General features: G+C 51.9%; 8 protein-coding genes; 2 read left to right on the top strand and 6 right to left on the bottom strand.

Annotated features, from left to right (window-relative positions):
• Window positions 1–250: 250 nt before the first annotated feature.
• Window positions 251–931, bottom strand: RCC_07325 (uncharacterized protein; the record flags this gene model as incomplete). XM_023772583.1 has 2 exons in its annotated part: window positions 251–357; window positions 418–931. 2 exons carry the CDS (start codon window positions 929–931, stop codon window positions 251–253), a joined length of 621 nt encoding a protein of 206 aa, XP_023628351.1.
• A 1,229-nt stretch (window positions 932–2,160) lies between these two features.
• On the bottom strand, window positions 2,161–3,443 carry RCC_07324 (related to mfs-multidrug-resistance transporter; the record flags this gene model as incomplete). XM_023772582.1 has 2 exons in its annotated part: window positions 2,161–2,963; window positions 3,014–3,443. 2 exons carry the CDS (start codon window positions 3,441–3,443, stop codon window positions 2,161–2,163), a joined length of 1,233 nt encoding a protein of 410 aa, XP_023628350.1.
• A 902-nt stretch (window positions 3,444–4,345) lies between these two features.
• Window positions 4,346–6,223, top strand: RCC_07323 (uncharacterized protein; the record flags this gene model as incomplete). XM_023772581.1 has 5 exons in its annotated part: window positions 4,346–4,399; window positions 4,456–4,988; window positions 5,121–5,178; window positions 5,336–5,607; window positions 5,662–6,223. The coding sequence occupies 5 exons, from the start codon at window positions 4,346–4,348 to the stop codon at window positions 6,221–6,223; spliced, it is 1,479 nt and encodes a 492-aa protein (XP_023628349.1).
• Window positions 6,224–6,614: 391 nt separating this feature from the next.
• RCC_07322 (probable Catalase-peroxidase) lies at window positions 6,615–8,867 on the bottom strand (the record flags this gene model as incomplete). The annotated part of the gene is made up of 1 exon (XM_023772580.1): window positions 6,615–8,867. One exon carries the CDS (start codon window positions 8,865–8,867, stop codon window positions 6,615–6,617), a length of 2,253 nt encoding a protein of 750 aa, XP_023628348.1.
• Window positions 8,868–10,259: 1,392 nt separating this feature from the next.
• Window positions 10,260–11,757, bottom strand: RCC_07321 (related to acyl-CoA dehydrogenase, medium-chain specific, mitochondrial precursor; the record flags this gene model as incomplete). XM_023772579.1 has 2 exons in its annotated part: window positions 10,260–11,558; window positions 11,623–11,757. The coding sequence occupies 2 exons, from the start codon at window positions 11,755–11,757 to the stop codon at window positions 10,260–10,262; spliced, it is 1,434 nt and encodes a 477-aa protein (XP_023628347.1).
• Window positions 11,758–12,427: 670 nt separating this feature from the next.
• On the bottom strand, window positions 12,428–13,543 carry RCC_07320 (uncharacterized protein; the record flags this gene model as incomplete). XM_023772578.1 has 6 exons in its annotated part: window positions 12,428–12,747; window positions 12,799–12,863; window positions 12,950–13,126; window positions 13,178–13,285; window positions 13,357–13,418; window positions 13,472–13,543. The coding sequence occupies 6 exons, from the start codon at window positions 13,541–13,543 to the stop codon at window positions 12,428–12,430; spliced, it is 804 nt and encodes a 267-aa protein (XP_023628346.1).
• Window positions 13,544–14,750: 1,207 nt separating this feature from the next.
• On the bottom strand, window positions 14,751–15,545 carry RCC_07319 (uncharacterized protein; the record flags this gene model as incomplete). Its single annotated transcript, XM_023772577.1, has 1 exon — window positions 14,751–15,545. One exon carries the CDS (start codon window positions 15,543–15,545, stop codon window positions 14,751–14,753), a length of 795 nt encoding a protein of 264 aa, XP_023628345.1.
• Window positions 15,546–16,580: 1,035 nt separating this feature from the next.
• RCC_07318 (probable RRB1 protein, involved in the regulation of ribosome biosynthesis) lies at window positions 16,581–18,356 on the top strand (the record flags this gene model as incomplete). The annotated part of the gene is made up of 1 exon (XM_023772576.1): window positions 16,581–18,356. The coding sequence occupies one exon, from the start codon at window positions 16,581–16,583 to the stop codon at window positions 18,354–18,356; it is 1,776 nt and encodes a 591-aa protein (XP_023628344.1).
• Between the last annotated feature and the right edge of the window lie 506 nt (window positions 18,357–18,862).

The following is an 18,862-nucleotide window of genomic DNA, read 5'->3' as shown; positions in this document are numbered from 1 at the left end:
GTGACACTCTCTCTTCAAGCTCTCTATTCAATGTACAAGTCTAAATCTCGAACAGATGAAGCCAGCTCGGATCGTAGCCTTCGAGATGTTCTTTTGTTATCATTCATTGCTGTGATTCTTTGTGATGGTCTACAGCCACCTTCTCTCACATTATATAACGGACTCTTGGGTCGACCTCCAAACACTTCACCCTGCAATGTGCATCGCAATCTCCTCAATAAATCAAGCCTGGTTGATCCTCTCCCAAAAACTAACTCACAACCTCCGAGACTTCTTTACCACGCTCCTCTTCCGCTTTAAGAGGCTTCACATCCGAGAACGCTGTCCCGAAGAGCGAAAACATATTCGTACTTCTTACTGTTCAAACATAGTGATCAGCAAAATGATACGCCAAACGTGCAAACTCAATATACATACCAGCCATACAATAATAAATCGTGCAGACCGTAATAGCAACCTCATCTCTCACAGCTCTAGACCCAGCCTTCGGTCCAACAAACTCAATATCTCCAACTTTCCTAAGAGCCCAAATATTGGTCGAGTATCGCGCCACAGCCTCCTGATTTTCATCCAGAAGGGTAAAATCCCATTTCTTCAAATTTGCGGAGCCTATCCAAGTCATGACTACTGGTTTCTCGTCATCGGAATAGGCGTGAGAGAAATATGAATATTTCGTAGTGAGTCGTTTCTGGGCTTTGAGTTGGATGGATTGGGAGCCAATCGTGCAGTCTGCGTGGATGGAGAAGTAGTGTAAGGTTGCTGTTCCCATTGTCTTTTCGGTTTCGGCATCGACGAATATTAGATGTGGCACGAGGCATTTGTGCTTGACGATGATGAGAGGCTTTTGTGTTTGCTTGTCTTGAACCAGAAATTGGAAATTCTTCCATTTAAAGTCGACTTGAAGGGTGTGAGGGTTTTCGGGTGTAGACATTGTGATTTAAACAGTATCGGGTTGGTTGGGGATGTTTGTGAAAAAATTATTGCAGATTATTGGGAGCCAGGCCTGCTGCTGTAGTGTACAGGAGAGTATACTTATAAGATAGCGAAAGGATGGTTTGCGAAGACTCGGCATACGTAAGGGCTGCAGCGAAGGATTCGAAGGATTCGAAGCGTTACCACTTCTGGTGTGTTGCTGCGCTACTAAGCTGCATCATTCATAAATACTTACTTTTTTCGTCGGCATACCACTAGGATTCCGTGGCTTGAATTGGCCTTCCAACATCGATGAATAACAAGAGGCGCCGAAAATGACCACAAGGGAGGCTGGCAGCCAAACTGCGGAATAGAGTTCCACAAATACCCACTTTTGTAAACCAGGTCCCCAATACGACCAATCAAAGATCATTCGTAGTGCGGCTTTCTCTCTTTGGGGCCAAGTGTAGCCTTCAACGTGGATACCGTGAAATTGTTGCGGGGCAAACCATTGTCGACATCAAGCGGATGCAACGATAAGGACGCTGCATTCGTTCGGTAGATAAAGTAGAATGCTGGGTGCTAGTATTGGGTATCTTAAAAGAGGGAATCGATCCCATCAATAGTTCAGTCGTTTTCAAGGTGCAAGGGTAGCTGTAGGCATACATTAGGAGAAGTTTCCAGTGTTGAAGGCACGAGGAGAGACAGACCATCAATCTCTTTCTGGCCGATGCTTGAAGAGCATCTACAGTCCCTTCGTAATGCTCAATAGGAGCATTAAGGCAATTTCTTCCATTCATACCATGAATCTCCCAGATCTCTGCGTTGGCGTCCTGCCCATCATTGGAACCGCTCACGCCTACGACGAATCCTCCTCAGCCGCTTTCTTATCAAAATCCGTACACCACTTCGATCGTTTGCGAATTCGATCGCCATAGCGGATCAACACAAATGGCACAGCTGCCAGTATGCAACCCAATCCTGCAATAAGAGACCCTCCTCCAGCAACAGTCAGAGCTTCAAACATGTAGCGGGTGAACAGCGGCGTGGATGCACCGCAAAGTGATCGAAAGAGCGAATTCGCGGCGAATGCTGCAGCTGCATGCCTACATCTTCTGGTTAGCGTAGCGCCAACGACATACAAGAAGCCACAGACTTACTTCAAGTAACAGTCCGCAAGATAGTTGAGCAGTGGAACGAAGATTAGCATGAAAGACGTGGAAAGGAAAGTTCCTGCCAGCGTCGGTACTATCCAGTGAATGCTGTTATATTGAGCGGTCCACGCGAACCAGAACATAGTGATGGGTAAAAGCACTCCACCATACTTTGCCTAGAATTCTTGTGTTTGCTCGGTCGTACAATGACATGTCGCAGCCTTACCAAAGTAAGTCGATCCTCGGGGACACGGGATTTCCCTGCCAGCACATCTTTTCGTTCTTGTCGAGAGTTGTAAAAGATGAAACATCCCGCAATGCACGCTCCAACGACTGTGCCAATGAGTGGTAGTTTACTGACGCCTGCATTGTATCCACGCTTGCCATGGAAGACAATGGGATAAATTGCGAACAACATGTAGAGCAGCGTGTATACTAGGGCGGAGTACAAAGCGATGACGAAGGAGATTGGATCGAAGAAGATGGCCGGTGGGCGTGCAAAGGCAACGCGAAACAGTGGGGCGAGCGCTCGGTCTTCTGCTTCCAGTGGAGCCTTCACGTCCTTGAAGTCGGCAGTCTTGGCTCCTCGGAGGCGCTTGGCTTTCTTCATGAGGATATGGGGCGAACTCGTTTCGGGGATGACGAGAAGAAGAGGTATCGTGCAGGCAGATATCATGAGCATGACATAGAAGATCCACCTCCAATCCTTCTTCAGCTCCAGGAATCCTGCTACGACGGGTCCCAATGCTGGTCCCGCGAACGTCGAAACGGTAAATATTGCATAGGCATTGCCTCGTTCAAGAGGATTCCAGATGTCGGTCAGCAGACCAGGTGTGTTGGAGAGTGTTGAGCTTGCGAAGAATCCGGTGAAGAATCTCCCAACCAAGAGGGCAGCAACTGAGGAGGGGTTAGCAAGTTCCAATCAGCTCCGCCAGTTCCGTCCTTACMATTAGGTGCAAACGCGCAGAGAAAGTTGAAGATGATGTACCCAGCAAAGCTGACGGAGAAAATCCACTTTCTTCCATACATCTCCGAGACGGGCGCCCAAAAGAGCGGGCCTGCACAATAGGCAAGCAGGAAGGCGGTCGTGACCAGCCCAGCTGCGAAGACGCTGACATGTAGATCCTGGGCTATACTGTCCAAACATCCAGATGGACCTGAAGAGGCAAAAGTGGCATTCACGACTGCCAGGATTGCTCCGGATGAGATGTACCATCTGCGGGCCGCCGACCAGTTCTGGGGATTCTCTGCATCATTCGGTGCAAAAGCGACATATCCGTTCTGGTCCAGGGTGGGTAGAGTGTCATCTTCCACGAGACTAGCATTGCGGTATGGTTTGGCTTCTAGTCGAGAACTGAGTCTTTCGAGCGTCTCCATGGCGAGCAGTGGACACGGAGAGTTGGGCTTCTGACCTGCCAGTGGACGGAGACCAGCCTCGGAAGCAGCATTGTCGTTGAATATCTAGCATTAGAAGACTCTTTTCCCCACTGCAAATCCCGCGCCATTTTGCAGAAGCTGTGCGTGAATCACTGGTTGTGGGCAAAAGGAAGATGAGACCTGGAAGGCTGGAAGGAGCGATCTGTCGGCAGTTGCTCCACACTAAACGTCACTCTGCCAAACGCGAAACGGCTCGAATGGGAATAGTGAGTCTTTGCGGTCTGTGCTTCTGAGACTAACGTCACTCCTCGGGAAGATCTTCCATTAACTACATGTAGCGGCGATCATCAGCACGCAAAAGTCTCATAATGATGATGCATCTTCTATGAGAGCTAGACGCACTTCAATGGGAACCAAACGATCTTCTGTTCAATAATTCAACTGCTTTACTCAATGTGACCAAGATCTTCCCGACAATCGCAGAGCAGAAGCATCGATCTCGGTCACACCGACTTACTCCACCATTCACTACCACTCTAGCGTCGACATTGACTCGGATTCGGCCGTGAGTATGTTGGCGGTGCATTGTCCTCTTGGGCAATGGCGTCGAGCTCGGTTCGTACAGCATGAAGCCATAGCCGGATGCCCTCCATTCAATCAGGACTCATGTGCACTCTCCGCTCAACGCTGACGTCTGATTGGCACGAATGACCTCTTCGACCAATGACCATTGCGAGTCAGATCGGCCAAGACATTCTGGCGTGGTAGGTTGCTTTAGCACAGCTCTGTAGCTGGCACTCTAGGAGGTCATGGAAGGTAGCCAGCATAAATTCGAAGCGTGGCATACCTGCGTCCACCTCGGTCACTACCTCGATTGATTCTCTTAACAGCCGCTTTGTACAATGGATTTGATCGAATTCCTCCTCGAAAACGGGCCCAAAGATGTCGATGCTCCGGTATGAAGGAGTCACTTCCAACCCGCTCGCATTGCTGACGATCAACTGGATGACAGATCTTCGTTGATGTCGAGAAGCCAGGTCGAGCCATCTCAYGGCGAGAATATGCATCTTCTATCAAGCGACTTGCTGTGGGACTACGGGAGCTTGGTCTCAAGGACGGGGACAGTGTTGCGCTGCTCAGCTCCGGCGACATCACTTATTATGTCCTTGGCGACGGCGTAGTCGCCGCTGGCGGTGTCTTCTCTCCCATGGCTCCATACGGAAAGCGCGATGAGACCGCTCAGAAGATGAAATCAGCAGGCGCAAGCTGGGTCTTTGCATCGCCCGAGTACTTGGAAGACGCCACAGCAGCTGCTCAAAGTGTCGGTATTCCTGCATCCCAGGTCTTGCTATTTGATGGTCGATCCCCAGTGCCGGGATCTAACCACGGAACCTTTAGCTCTCTCCTTCATTCTGACGAGTCACTCTGGGAAGGTCACAACAGCCACGAGTCCAGCGATGATAGACCCTGCTATCGACTCCTCACTTCAGGTTCGACCGGGCCACCTAAAGGAGTCGAACTCACGCATGAAGTCATGATCGCGAGGTGCCAATCTATGCTGAATGACAAAAGTGAGACTAGACTGAGGACTCTCCACTGTTTGGATTTCCATCATGTCAGTGGTAATGTTGCATGCAATAGTGCAGTCTTGGGCCTTCATACCCTGTATTGCTCCAGACAAGAAGATGCGGTCTCGGTTATTGAAAACATCTCCAAGTTCAGCATTGGGAAAATTGTAAGTCAGTTCAAATAGGAGGGTGGTACCAACTGACAGCTTGATTGCATGGTCTGACCTCCTCTCACTGTCCCAAGAGGATCACCCTTAAACCAACCCAATCTTTGTCCACTGAGCAAAGATACGACATGCGCTGACCATTTCTGCCAATCTCTAGAGTATCTACCCCAAGCTGATGCTGGACATGATCACGGCCATCCAGACGGGAGTCCGAGGTGCAGAAGATCTTRCTTCTCTGCGATACTTAAATTGTGGCGGAAGCTCAGTGCCTGCATGGTCGCTCAAGACCATGCGAGACTTTCTCCCTGACTGCATGAAGCCCATGTCGTTGTATGGAAGTACAGAGGCCTTCTGCGTTACTGCGATCCCACCCGGCGTTGCTCCAATTCCAGGCTATGTAGGATGTTATTCACCAGAAATGGAAGTCACGTAAGATAGGGTCGTCCCAGAATTCGCACCTTTATATAGCTGACTCGCATACAGAATTATCGATCCCGAAACTCTGGAAGACGTAGGACCCGATGTTGACGGCGAGGTCTGTTGTAGAAATCCTTGGGTGTTCAAAGGATACTTCAACAACGAAGCTGCTACCAATGCGGCTTTCGTCGAGAATTCTCGGGGCAAATGGCRTCGTACAGGCGACAAGGGTCGCTTTGTCTCATCAGTCAATCAACTCGCCATTACCGGCCGCTACAAAGACGTCTTCGTTGTGGGCACCGAGAAGGTGTCGCCGGACCAAGTAGAGGCGGTTCTCGTCCAGCACGACGGGATTGCAGATGCTGGAGTTACTTCCACGCCGGACCAAGAACACGACGGCTTGTACAAGCCGATTGCATATGTGGTGGCGCCAGATTCTTCACTGACCGCACAAGATGTGGTTGACTTCGCGGCCGAACGTCTCTCCTCGTCCAAGGTTCCCACTGGCGGTGTTGTCTTTTGTGATAGGATTCCACGGACGGACGTGCTCCAGAAGGTTATGCGAAGGGCGCTGGACAATATCGATGGTCAGCCAAGGTCTGCGATGAACCTGACAGCTGCGCGGTAGTCATTGGATATGGCGAGTCTATCCTTCCAAGTTAGTTGGAATTGAAATGGGCTGCATAATCGGTTGTGATGTGCAGAAGTCACGGAAAGCGGTAGACTAGAGAAAATAAGTGAGGGAAAATCAATGTTCTATATAACAGAGCGCTTGCATTCATCAACTCCAGACCGGGAGAATGAGAACAGTCTGATCGTACCTGGGGCATCTGACCCTGCCGGGCCAGCTGACAGATGGTCGCTGGGAGTTGCTGCGTTAGTAGTCGAGCAATACTGGTGTCTAGCGATTCTGATTGTGGAAAAGTCGGTTTGAAATGTTTTTTTCGTTCATTTGGACTGATGTCATCCTTATTTAACACCAGCCTCATTCGTCATCACATATACACAAAGCTAACTCTCTACAATCTCGCGGAGACGGCACCAGAGCGCTTCAGGTCGAATCGGTCGTTGTTCATAACCTTCTCCCAAGCGGAAACGAAGTCCTTGGTGAACTTCTCCTTGCCATCAGCCGCACCGTAAACCTCAGCAATAGCGCGTAGCTCGGCGTGAGAACCGAATACCAGGTCGTTGCGAGTAGCGGTCCACTTCTTCTGACCACTCTTACGGTCAATACCGTCGTAAAGCTCAGAGGATCCGGCCTGCTTCCACTGTGTGTTCATGTCGAGCAGGTTGACGAAGAAATCGTTGGAGAGCTTGCCTGGGTTTTGGGTGAGGACACCATGGCTGGAGCCATCGAAGTTCTGGTTCAGGGAGCGGAGACCACCGACAAGAACTGTGAGCTCAGGTGCGGACAGGCCCAGGAGGTATGCGCGGTCGATGAGGATCTGCTCGGTGAGCACACGGTCGGTGCCCTTGCCATAGTTGCGGAAACCATCAGCAGATGGCTCGAGGTGCTTGAAGGAATCGGCATCGGTCTGCTCCTGTGTTGCGTCGGTGCGACCAGGTGTGAATGGAATCTGAACGCCGGAGGTGTGCTCGATACCAGCGGATCCAGCAAGAACGACAAGATCGGCGATGGAGACCTTCTTGCTACCAGACTGGGCGTTGAAGTCCTTCTGCACACCCTCGAGGGCGGACAGAACCTTGCTCAACTGAGATGGGTTGTTGACCTTCCAGTCCTTCTGGGGCGCGAGACGGATGCGACCGCCGTTGGCACCGCCACGCTTGTCGGTGCCACGGAAAGAGGAGGCAGAAGCCCAGGCGGCGCTGATGAGAGCAGTTGGCTCAACACCGGTGGCGATGATGGCCTTCTTCAGCGCTGCAACATCGTTCTTATCAATGGTGGCATAGTTCGCGGCGGGCACTGGGTCCTCCCAGATAGCCTCCTCCTTGGGGATCTCGGGTCCGTACCAGCGCGAACGTGGGCCCATGTCACGGTGCAGCAACTTGAACCATGCCTTGGTGAACTCCTCCTCGAGCTTCTTTGGGTTCTCAAGGAAGTCACGGGAAACCTTCTCATACTCTGGGTCGAAGCGAAGAGCCAAGTCAGAAGTCAACATGGTTGGCTTGTGCTTCTTGTTGGCATCGTACGCGTCGGGAATGATGAGGTCGTCGGTCTTGGCCACCCACTGGTTTGCACCGGCAGGAGACTTGGTAAGCTCCCACTCGTACTTGAACATGTACTCGAGATACTTGTTGCTCCATTTAGTTGGGGTGCTGGTCCAGGTGACCTCAAGACCAGAGGTGATGGTGTCTGGGCCCTTGCCGGATCCGTGCTTGTTGGTCCAACCGAAGCCTTGCTCCTCAAGGCCCATAGCATTTGGCTCGTTGCCGATGTTGTCGGAAGACGCAGCACCGTGGGTCTTGCCAAAAGCGTGTCCGCCGGCAATGAGAGCAACAGTCTCTCTGTCATTCATGGCCATGCGGCCGAATGTCGTCCTGATGTCCCGGGCAGATGCAACGGGGTCGGGCTTGCCGTCTGGGCCCTCTGGGTTGACGTAAATCAAACCCATGTGGGCCGCAGCGATGGGCTGCTCCATCTCACGGCCGTGGATGTCGGTGTGTGCCTTCTTGTGTTGGTCACCATCCACGACACCGTGGCCATCGAGACCCTCTTTGCCGTCAGAATAGCGGACCTCGTTACCCAACCAGGTAGTCTCGCCACCCCAGTAGACCGACTCATCGGCCTCATATGTGTCGGCACGGCCACCAGCAAAGCCGTGTGTTGGAAGTCCCATGGACTCAATGGCAACGTTACCCGTGAGCAGGAACAGGTCGGCCCACGAGATCTTGCTGCCGTACTTCTGCTTGATTGGCCATAGCAGTCGTCGTGCCTTGTCAAGCGAGACGTTGTCGGGCCAGCTGTTGAGGGGAGCGAATCGCTGCTGACCCTCACCGCCACCACCACGACCGTCACCCACGCGGTAGGTACCGGCGCTGTGCCATGCCATACGCACGAAGAGTCCACCGTAGTGACCGAAGTCGGCCGGCCACCAATCCTGTGAATCGGTCATGAGGGCGTGGAGGTCCTTCTTGAGGGCATTGTAGTCTAGGCTCTGGAATGCCTTGGGGTAGTCAAACGTCTCGCCGAATGGGTTGGTGACGGGTGTGCGCTGACGGAGGATCTTGACATTCAGACCGTTTGGCCACCAATCGTCGTTGCGGGTGCCACCACCACCGACATTGGCTTTCTTGATCGGACACTCGGCCATTTTGTGTGATGTGATTGTGAAAGTTCGTAAAAAGGTTGTGTTCAGAGCAGGTCGAAATGTGTGTGGGGAGAAGAAGGAAGGTCGGGTGCGTGATGCAATGGACATGTTTCCCACGGGAACAATATATTTGAAGGTCGAGGTTGCCTCCGAATAGCATGGTCGACCCCGCTGCCGAGAAAGGAAAGGCTGGAGGGAGCTTCGTCTTTCCAATCGCCTCGCACATCATCCTGGCACCCAGAAATCGGCCAACAAGCTCGATTCACTCGCTCTTTCATCCTCAATCGGGTGTAAGATAGCGATACGCAATTGCCGTGAAGGTTCATTACTTTTCTCCTTCGCCATTCGCTTGATCTCACCATTGTGGGTCTCCTCCATCACTGTCCATCCCACTTAGTGCTGGCATCATCGGCGGAGAACCTTGCCACGCTCGGCTTTACCTCCTACGCAGCATGGCAACAGGCTCATTGCATGGCCAGAATGTTGGAGCTCCAAGTGCTGCAGGCCAATGACAGCTCGTACATATCGAACATGACAGGCGATTTCATGGGTGCCACCATCGAAGTTCTTCACCAATTCTCGTGTGGCCGGAACGTGGAGCATTCCCTGCCCCACCGACATAGCTCGCCACCTCGCTGCTCGCTGCACTTCTGACGATACCAGGTATGCAATTGATAACAAAGGCGGAACTCTTTCTTTGCTTGCCACGCATTGTATTAAAAACGTTCGTTTCTCTGACGACGTGACCTGTCTGAATGTTACGAAAGTAGTGACCATTTGATATAGAGCTCATAGCCATGGATCATACCTATGAATCAAGTCGTCATGTGTGTTGCGGATCTATTGCGGTACCGTGTAAGCTGCTACTTTCTGTGCGAAGATTTGCTACGTTGTAAGTGTTCGAGCATTCACCTACAGCTTGCCAAGCGTCGCCCTATCCCGAAGATGGCCATTTCTTGAATCAGGATCATCTGTTAATGTTATAAGTTGTATATTGGATGCTATGCTATAGGAAGAGCAGACGGTTTCCATAACTTTGATGCAGGGATTGGCAGCTCTTCGCTTGGCATCAACTTGATTGGCACCAAACATGGCTTCACCAAATGATAAATCTAAACAGTTTCGAAATGCTTTGGTGGGATATAACAAAGACGGATCATTCGTAAAGTGGTTGGGTGGTGCATGGTGTTGCACGTGTACATCAATCTGGGCCCCTTCTTACAAACGGTCTTCCCCTCTGCACAGACGATATATACGCGGGTCAACAGTGTAGGTACTATTCGAAGTAGGTACTATCCAAAGTATACCGCCATGTGAGTTGAATGAGACACAAGTGTGAGAGCTTCTTCGGAAGATTCATGTAATAGAAACATGCACTATTTCATAGCCAACAATCTACAACTTTGCCTTGCTTGCCTGTCTTCCAAGCTGCAAGATATCTCTGTTCTCAAATCCATATGCTCTGCACATCTCCGCAGTCTTCGCCTTCTGCGCCTCAATCTTGGCGAGACAGGCCTTACCCCTCTTGTTCTCGTTCCTGCCCATCTGCAACAAGTGCACCTCATCCGGACCGTCGACAATTCTCATCGTACGACCGTGTGCCCACATGTTGGCGAGCGGAGTCTCTTGTGATACACCAGCACCGCCGTATGCCTGAATAGCATCATCGATGATCTTGAGTGCGATCTTAGGGACGAAGATCTTCGCTTGAGCAATCTCCTTGAGCGCGTACTTGGCGTCCTTGGTGTCGATCATGATTGCAGCGTTGCAGACGACAAGACGGGCAGCGTCAATGTCGACACGAGCCTCGGCGACGCGGGTCAGCATCACACCGTGCTCACTCAGCTGCTTGCCGAAAGGAGTCTTGCGTGGGTCGTTGAGGCGCGCGAGCATCCACTCAAGAGCACGCTCAGCAGCACCAATGCTACGCATAGCGTGATGGATACGTCCGGGTCCGAGACGGCCCTGGATGACCTCGAAACCACGTCCCTCACCGAGACACATGTTCTCTGCTGGGACGCGGACGTTGTTGAAGGTAATGTGTCCGTGACCGTGAGGAGCATCATCGAAACCGAAGACTGACAACATGCGGTGGATAGTGATGCCAGGAGTGTCGTGGGGAACGAAGATGACAGACTGCTGCTTGTATGGGCTCTTCTCCTGAGGGTTGGACTTGGCCATGACGATGTAGATCTCACAGCGCTTGTCACCAGCTCCAGAAGACCACCACTTCTGACCATTGAGGACGTACTCGTTGCCCTCTCTCCTCATGTCCAAACCAATGTTGGTGGCGTCTGAGGAGGCGACATCGGGCTCGGTCATGAGGAAAGCACTGCGGATCTTGCCCTCAAGAAGTGGCTTGAGCCATCTGTCCTTCTGCTTTTGTGTGCCGTACTTGGCGAACACCTCCATGTTTCCAGTATCTGGGGCAGCACAGTTGGTGGCCTCTGAGGCAGTGTGACTCTTTCCAAGGTACTCAGCCATGAGGCCGTATTCCAAGTTGCTGAATCCAGCACCCTCCTTGAAGTGGTTCTTGGGCAAGAACATGTTCCATAGCCCCAGCTCCTTTGCCCTCTTCTTGAGATCCTCAATCACTTGTGGGTGGGCTGCGAATCGCTCCTCTGTGGTCTGACCAATCTGCTGGGCATATACGGGGTCGGCAGGGATACATTCTTCCTCGACGAACTTCTCGACCTGGTGAGTGAGATATGTGTCAGCAGATGCTACATGATCACTCGAATGAAGGCTCTTAACATACAATGTCCAATGTCTTAAGAGCACGTTCGGAAACGAATGGACGGGCGATCACTGGGATCCTGTCGCTGGCTTTGCCTGCATTGCTGCTACCAACGAGCAGCTCCTGGCTGGCCTGGATCTTGTATGGAACCGACATGATGGTAACGAGAGAACRGCAGAGAAGAAAGTGGTATGTGTCGAATGTCGATGACAATTCGATGTCTACTGGAACTATGGGAGAGATGTAAGACGCTCTAGTACAGATGTCGCCGTCAACTAAAGCCGAGGTCGATCTGTGGAGTTGTGGAGTGCCCCGAAGCCGCGGCCAGAAAACGTGCCAGGGTCTTCCTTAGCCGGATTCGGTTCAGCCTAAAGGGGATTGGCGTTGAGATGATTGAAGACACACCTCGTGGTTTCCTCTTCATCATCATGCCATGCGATGCTCTCACGCCCTACGATGCCGTCTCTCAGTGAATGCAAGACGATGAGGCTGGAATCCAAGCCCATTTCGTGGAGCCTCAAGGCATACAATCACGCGTGAACCTCGCATAAACTGTTGGTCCGGCCAAGGACTGAAGGGGCTGTCTGGCCAGTTGCAGTGTTCGAAAGCCGCCGGAACTACCAACAGAAGACGACTAATGACTTGAGCATGGGAGAAGATCATGTTCATTATTGAATTCCGCTTCTAGTATGATATTAATCATTAGGGGGAGGCACAGCGGTGGGAAACCCCAGCAATCAATCCGCGAGAGACTGCTTCCGGACTCTCCGCTCTCCAATGCTGCACCTCGCATCATCAAGTCGATACAGACTTCAGGCCTCATGGCTCAGATGTAAGCCAACGCTACAAAGACCATGCCAGCACCAGCCCAGAGCATCGGGATTGCCATCGCCATAGCTCCGCCATCAGATGCCGGAAGGTCGTTGTTACCATTGGCGTCATTGTTTCCATTGCCGTTGCCTGAGTTCGATGATCCGGCGCCTGTACCCGTCTGGCCCGTTTGAGTGGCTTGGGGACCCCGAGTGCCAGTGGATGTGGTGGTGAAGAATGAAGACGTAACGGTACTGCCTGAAGCATCGGTCGTGGTAGCTGTTACAGGAACCACAGGAATCGCGCCTGTCATGACACGAGTGCGGCAGACATCATCTACGAGGGTGTCAGCCTGAATTATCCACAGGGATCTATCGAAGCACTCACCGTTGTCAGGAGTATCACGGTCATCATCGAGGTCGTTGTCGTTATCAAAAACATCATYGTCGCAGCTGCAAAGCACATCAGCTCTCTCTTCTCATCGATCGGAATCGTGGATTGATCGCAGGACAGATTCGGCTGCTTCTGCTCTACTCACATAGTCGTTGTGTATACACCAGTCGACATCGAAAGAGGAGGAGTTGGCGCCGAGGTGATGGATGCACCAGGAGCAGTGGTTGAGTTGCCGCCGAAAGCGCATCTGTTGTACCAGTTGGCGACCTCGTTGTCGTCGTTGTCGTTGACGTCGTTGATATCGTCGTTATCGTTATCGGTGCTACGCTTATTAGGACTGGACCTGTCTTCGAAGAGTAGAGATGACACTTACTCAACGAAGAATTGGGGATAGCGGAGAGTGCATTCGTTGCAAGTCGCAAACGACGCGTTGTTGGCTACATCGCAGATGCAGTCTCGCTCCCTTTGATCGTTGTCGAAACTTGCAAAAGTGTCAGTATGTGTGTTCTCCTGGGCCACTCTGCCCAAGACTTCGGCTGGACTGATACGAACTTGCAGCGGCGGCTTATGTCAATTACGGGCTCGCAAATGGAGCGACATTCCTGGGGAATGTCCTGGGAAATGTGTTAGAAGATTCTCTCTCGGCTATTGAAGTCGCGGAACTAACATTGCGCTCAATCTCTTGAGCGGCCACAAAGGAAGCGGCTGCGAGTGCCAGGACGATCTTGTTGTTGAGCATTTTGAAGCAGTCGGCTGCTGAGATTAAAGGTTTGGAGTACTGATGTGTAGGAAAGATGTCTGATGGTTTCAAAACACAGTTCGGCGAGTGCTGTAGTTATAGCCGATGAGAGGACGACATTACGCCCCGGCTACTTTATAGGTATGCAGGCCAATGGGTCCGCGACTCCGCGAATGCCCAGTGACCACTGAACGTCACCGTCTGGCTCCAAGAATCCGGTCAACGCAAGCCGACTCCGCCATGGCGACAAGAAAGGCTCAACATGGCTTGTGCAAGGTCCATCCATCGTCTGTGCATATCTCCAGCGGTACTCGTTGTCTCAAACTCTTGGAACCAGGAAGCTCGTCAGAAGAAGAGTCTTCGCTGTAGCTCTGCCAAGGGCTGAAAGTGTTTCAGGTCGGGCAGTTTCTCTGCCTGAGCCCCCCGGACACGGTACGACCCCAGCACATCCTTCCTGACTTCGCCTACTGAAATACGTAAGCTTGAAAATCGGCAAAGATGAGCCGAGAGATGATGTCGATGCGAATGGTGCCGCCCAGAAGTCTTGGCTGATATGAGCCACTCTGGGAGTCCGGGGTCAACGTCACAAACCTTGTTGCTTGTTGCGCTAGTATCTTGGTATCCCCTCCGACGGCGGTGAAGCGGAGGATAGGCAATTACTAAATTGGGCTCTGTACAGTGGGATTGTTCAAGCTATCTGAGAAAAGGCTATGCTATGACAAGAATGTCAGGTGATGAAGCACGTKAGACTAAAGCCCTTCGTGCCAAATTTAGTACATCTTGCATAGGACGTTGAGCTGTGGAAAAGGCTCGGGGGATAGAGCAGATCGATCGTTTGATGCTACCGCCTACTACTCTACAAGGTTGCAAGCCAAGCTGTATGTCATCACGTTGGAACCAGGATTAAAGGTTGGATGTAATTTGACTGTCGCACAGACTTGACAAAATCGATCGATACGCTACCACATCTCCTAAAGCTCCTGGAGAACCCATTGCCTTGAGTGGCCACCAGCGATGGGGAGTCTCACAGCCAGTAAGCAGGTCAGACGAGGTCAAATGGTGATATCAGCCGACTCAACGCGATTTTCATAAAGCTCATATCAATATTCGTGCTGCGTCTACCTAACATCATCAACTTAAAATCATCAACTTAAAATCATCGACTTAGCAGCATCAACATAGGATCGTCAACATCTGCATCGCATCATCAACCCAGCATCATGAACGACACAGCAAGCACAGAAACCACTCCCAACAACGGAACGGTCGTAGTACCTGCTGCGCCTCGCCATCTTCCATCTCTGTCCCCGTCTCTGTCTCCATCCCTATCCCCGTCTCTGTCTCCATCCCTGTCCCCATCTCTATATCTGTCGCCGTCTCTATCGTCTCCGTTAGCATATCTTCCTGCTCCATAGCCGTTTCCATCCCTGTACTGTCCGTCATCGTACCTGCYGCCTTCATCGCCATCGACACGTCCATCGCCGTTGTTATCGACTCCACGATTTCCACCATCATTGCYACGATTCCCGCCGTTTTGATCAGGTCCACCACCCTGACGCTTGTTGACCTTCCAGCCACCGTCAGACTTCTGCCAGCGGTTGTCATTTTGCTGCCAGTCGTCATCATCTCGCTGCCAGTCGTCGCCATGCTGCTGCGATCGTCCGCCTCCCGAGCAGTGGGGTGGAGCTGAAATGAAGTTCCCATCGCGWTCATACTTGGGATGGTTGTTGTAGTAATCACAATCCTCATCGCGATCATTATCATCATCATTTCCATACTTGGGAATTGCACCCCCGTATGGATGATCTCCGTCGTATGAGGGGGCATTGTTGTTGTTGTCGTGATTCCACTTGCCCTCGTCATATTTCCCTCCTTTGGGACCTTTGAGCGCACCGGCATTGGGTGGTCCTGGCGGTCCTGGCTGTCCTGCCGGTGGTGGTGGTCCGGCTTGAACAGTGCCGACTGCCACAGATGTGAGGACGATAAAAGATTGAATCTTCATGATGATCAGGCTGCTTGACTTTGATGTCGAAGTAAAACTGTTGCTTGGAGGATTCCAGTCTTCCAGCGGATCGTCAACATCTTATATCTTTCTTTCTTCAGGTATCTGGACCAACTTGCAAGGTCAAAAGCTCGAGAAGTTCCATGTTGAGGCTGGCAAATGACAGGCATCCTGCAGTACAATCCCTCAAATAGCAGAAGACTATACATAGCCAGATGTTGGTCCTGGCTTTACGATTTGACATGATCAAGGTCAGCTTCCAATGCCCCGCGGTGCTGTAGGGTGGCTGCGTAGCCATGAAACGAGTGCATGTGGCGGAGGGACGGTGAATCCAGATTTAGAGCTCTACCAAGAGCGAGAATCGCATCATTCGCAATGTGTTCATTCACAGGTGGAGCTATACCATGTGAGCCAAGACGGACATGAAACAAGTGACAGGGTTTGAGGAATGGGATGATTGACTTGGCAAGTGGGCAGTACTTTTAGCTTTCGGTGGTTTGGGTACTCGACTGACGGTGATGTGATGTCAAGCAGAGTGCAAATCATGAACACGTCAGGCTCGCTGGCCATCGCGATGGAGATGCTGCATGTACAGCATGAAATATTGTCCTTCAGATCGTGTGATTCACAAAGGAGCTCGTGCTTGTTGAGTGCCAGCGCGACGGGAATCTTGGCCTCTGCAGAGCCTGTATCGATCTCAGCGGTGCGAAATGACGCTCTGCTCTTGAAGGAACTGAAAGAAGGCCAGCTTCCTTATTGTTAGGAGAGGCGATGTTGATGATGTTGGCAGCAGAGGCCGATGATGAGTGGAAGTGGAACATCGGCGTCTTCGACTTTTGGCCGTGACAGAAGTCGCGTCATTCGAGGTTCCCGTCACTCCGCACATGAAGGGGAACTTCCACATGCAGCTCACGCTCTCACAATCACGTCTGCGGCGCACTCTTCAGTCAAAGATTACTCGTAGACGTCGAGCTCGTAAGTGGGATCTCTCTTTGCGCCTGTCTGCTGTCACACAGTACATTCACCCGTCGCGCAATGGACGATCAAGATCCAGAGATTGAGCAGGAGAACGACGATGCGCTGCAGGACTTTCTAGGCACCACTTCCTTTGGCAAGCAGAAGCGGCAATCAAATGTGGGCAAACAGGTGGAGCTGAGTAAACGGCCAACAGCAGTGGTGGCAGATGGATCAAGAGGGGATGAACATGGCAGCAAGGCGGATGGCGCGAATGTGAAGGACTCCGAGAAGGATTCAGACGACGACGACGACGACGAAGATGACGATGATAGCGACGATGAGGACGAATTCCCCGTCTCACATGAAATGGTGATCAAGACACACGACCGCGCCATTACCGCGGCGACCCTGGACCCATCTGGAGGCAGATTAATCACCGGTTCCATGGACTGCACGCTCAAATTCCACGACTTCGCCTCAATGACACCAACAACCATTCGCGCATTCAAATCGGTAGATCCAACTGCTACCAAAGGCGCCGCGAATGTGGAAACACATCCAGTTCACCAAGTCCTCTTCAATCCTCTATCTGCCCAACATGTCCTGGTCGCTACAGCTCTCCCGCAAGCAAAAATCATGTCCCGCGATGGCGAAGTCGTCGCCGAGTTTGTCAAAGGCGACATGTATCTGCGGGACATGCACAACACAAAAGGACACATTTCCGAGGTTACGACCGCTACATGGCACCCTACGGATCGTAATTTGTGTGTCACAGCAGGCACAGACAGTACTTTGAGGATCTGGGACGTGAATCATGCGAGACAACAAAAGGAAGTGATAGTCCACAAATCGCGGGCTGCAGGATCGGCTGGTCGGACTCGCATGACAGCTGTGGCCTGGGCTTCTCCACTGCAAGGTGGTAACAACCTCCTCGTGGGAGCCGCACTGGACGGCAGTCTCGTCATGTGGGCAGGCGAAGGACCGTACTCTCGTCCTGCTGCGGAGATTCGCGACGMACATGTGAAAGACACCTGGACCAGCGGCCTAGCCATCAGCCCTGACGGTCGCAGTGTTGTTACTCGAGGCGGTGACGATACCATCAAACTCTGGGACACTCGCAAGTTCAAGTCTCCCATCACGACGGTCTCCCACACCTCGACATCCTCTCAATACTCTACAACCAACATTGCCTTTTCTCCAACGGGAGCCAATATCTTGACGGGCTCGGAAGAGGGCAATTTACACATTCTCAACCCCGCCACACTCCGTCCAGAGCTCGTCACGCCTGTCACTCCTGGAAGTCCGCTGATAACAGTCCTCTGGCATCCAAAGCTCAACCAGATTCTCACCGGGTCCGCCAACGCAGAGGCTCATCTACTTTACAACCCCAACACATCTCTCGCGGGCGCGAAAACGGTCATGTCCCGGGCCCCGAAGAAGCGACATGTAGACGACGATCCCAACTTTACAACTGATCTGTCGCATGGTATCTCTGGGGATGCCATTATTGTGCCAGGTTCGGGGTCTGTTCCCAGCGCATCGACCTACGCAAGCCGACATCCCACAGTAGGACTCACGGCCAGCGGCAAATCGAGGGATCCCAGACGACCGCACGTKCCTGTCGTAACTCCCTTCGCAAAGGGCAATCCAGACGAGGACTATGTGAAGAATCACATTGCACTATCTGGGCTGAGAGATGAAGATCCTCGGGAAGCCCTGTTGAAGTATGCCGACAAAGCGAAGAATGATCCGATGTTTACGAACGCGTGGAAGACGACGCAGCCCAAAACCATCTATGCCGAAGCATCTGACGATGAGGACGAAGAGCCGGCTGCCAAGAAGGTGAAGCAATGATGCCGAGATGAGCTTACACGCACCCTCTAGCGATCATGGTAAAGACATTTACTTTGGTATCCCCTCGATGTGTCTCTCCCCGGCGGCAGCTGGAGTGGTAAGTGCAGATCACATGAACAAAGTCGTGCTGTCTATAGCTAAACAATAGAACCGATGAACGCTTCTTGAAGTCGACCATTACATGTCATCAGGCTAGATACTCAAATCGATGCTCAGACCGGTCATACAACGGTGAGACAATATCGTTTACGCTTCCGGAGCTTCACCACGCAGCTTGGCCTCCTCCTTTTCGAGCACCATCACCGTGTCTAGTATCCAATTCTTCTTCTCCTTGTCGGTGAACCGCGGATAAGGTCGACGACAATCTCTCGATCCCTCAGGATAACCCAACAGCTCAGAGACCACCCATTTTGTGCCGTTAATACCACCATCACCAAAACCCAACTCCATCTTGCCGAGTTCAAACTGTATTCTTTGCGCTTCTTGGAGCTTGCCCGCTCGGTAGA

This window comes from Ramularia collo-cygni (assembly GCF_900074925.1).
Source record: "Ramularia collo-cygni strain URUG2 genome assembly, contig: RCC_scaffold11, whole genome shotgun sequence".
In the NCBI taxonomy this organism is placed as follows: domain Eukaryota; kingdom Fungi; phylum Ascomycota; class Dothideomycetes; order Mycosphaerellales; family Mycosphaerellaceae; genus Ramularia; species Ramularia collo-cygni.
The sequence above is the reverse complement of the archived record's forward strand: the minus strand, read 5'-3'. Positions and strand labels throughout refer to the sequence as shown.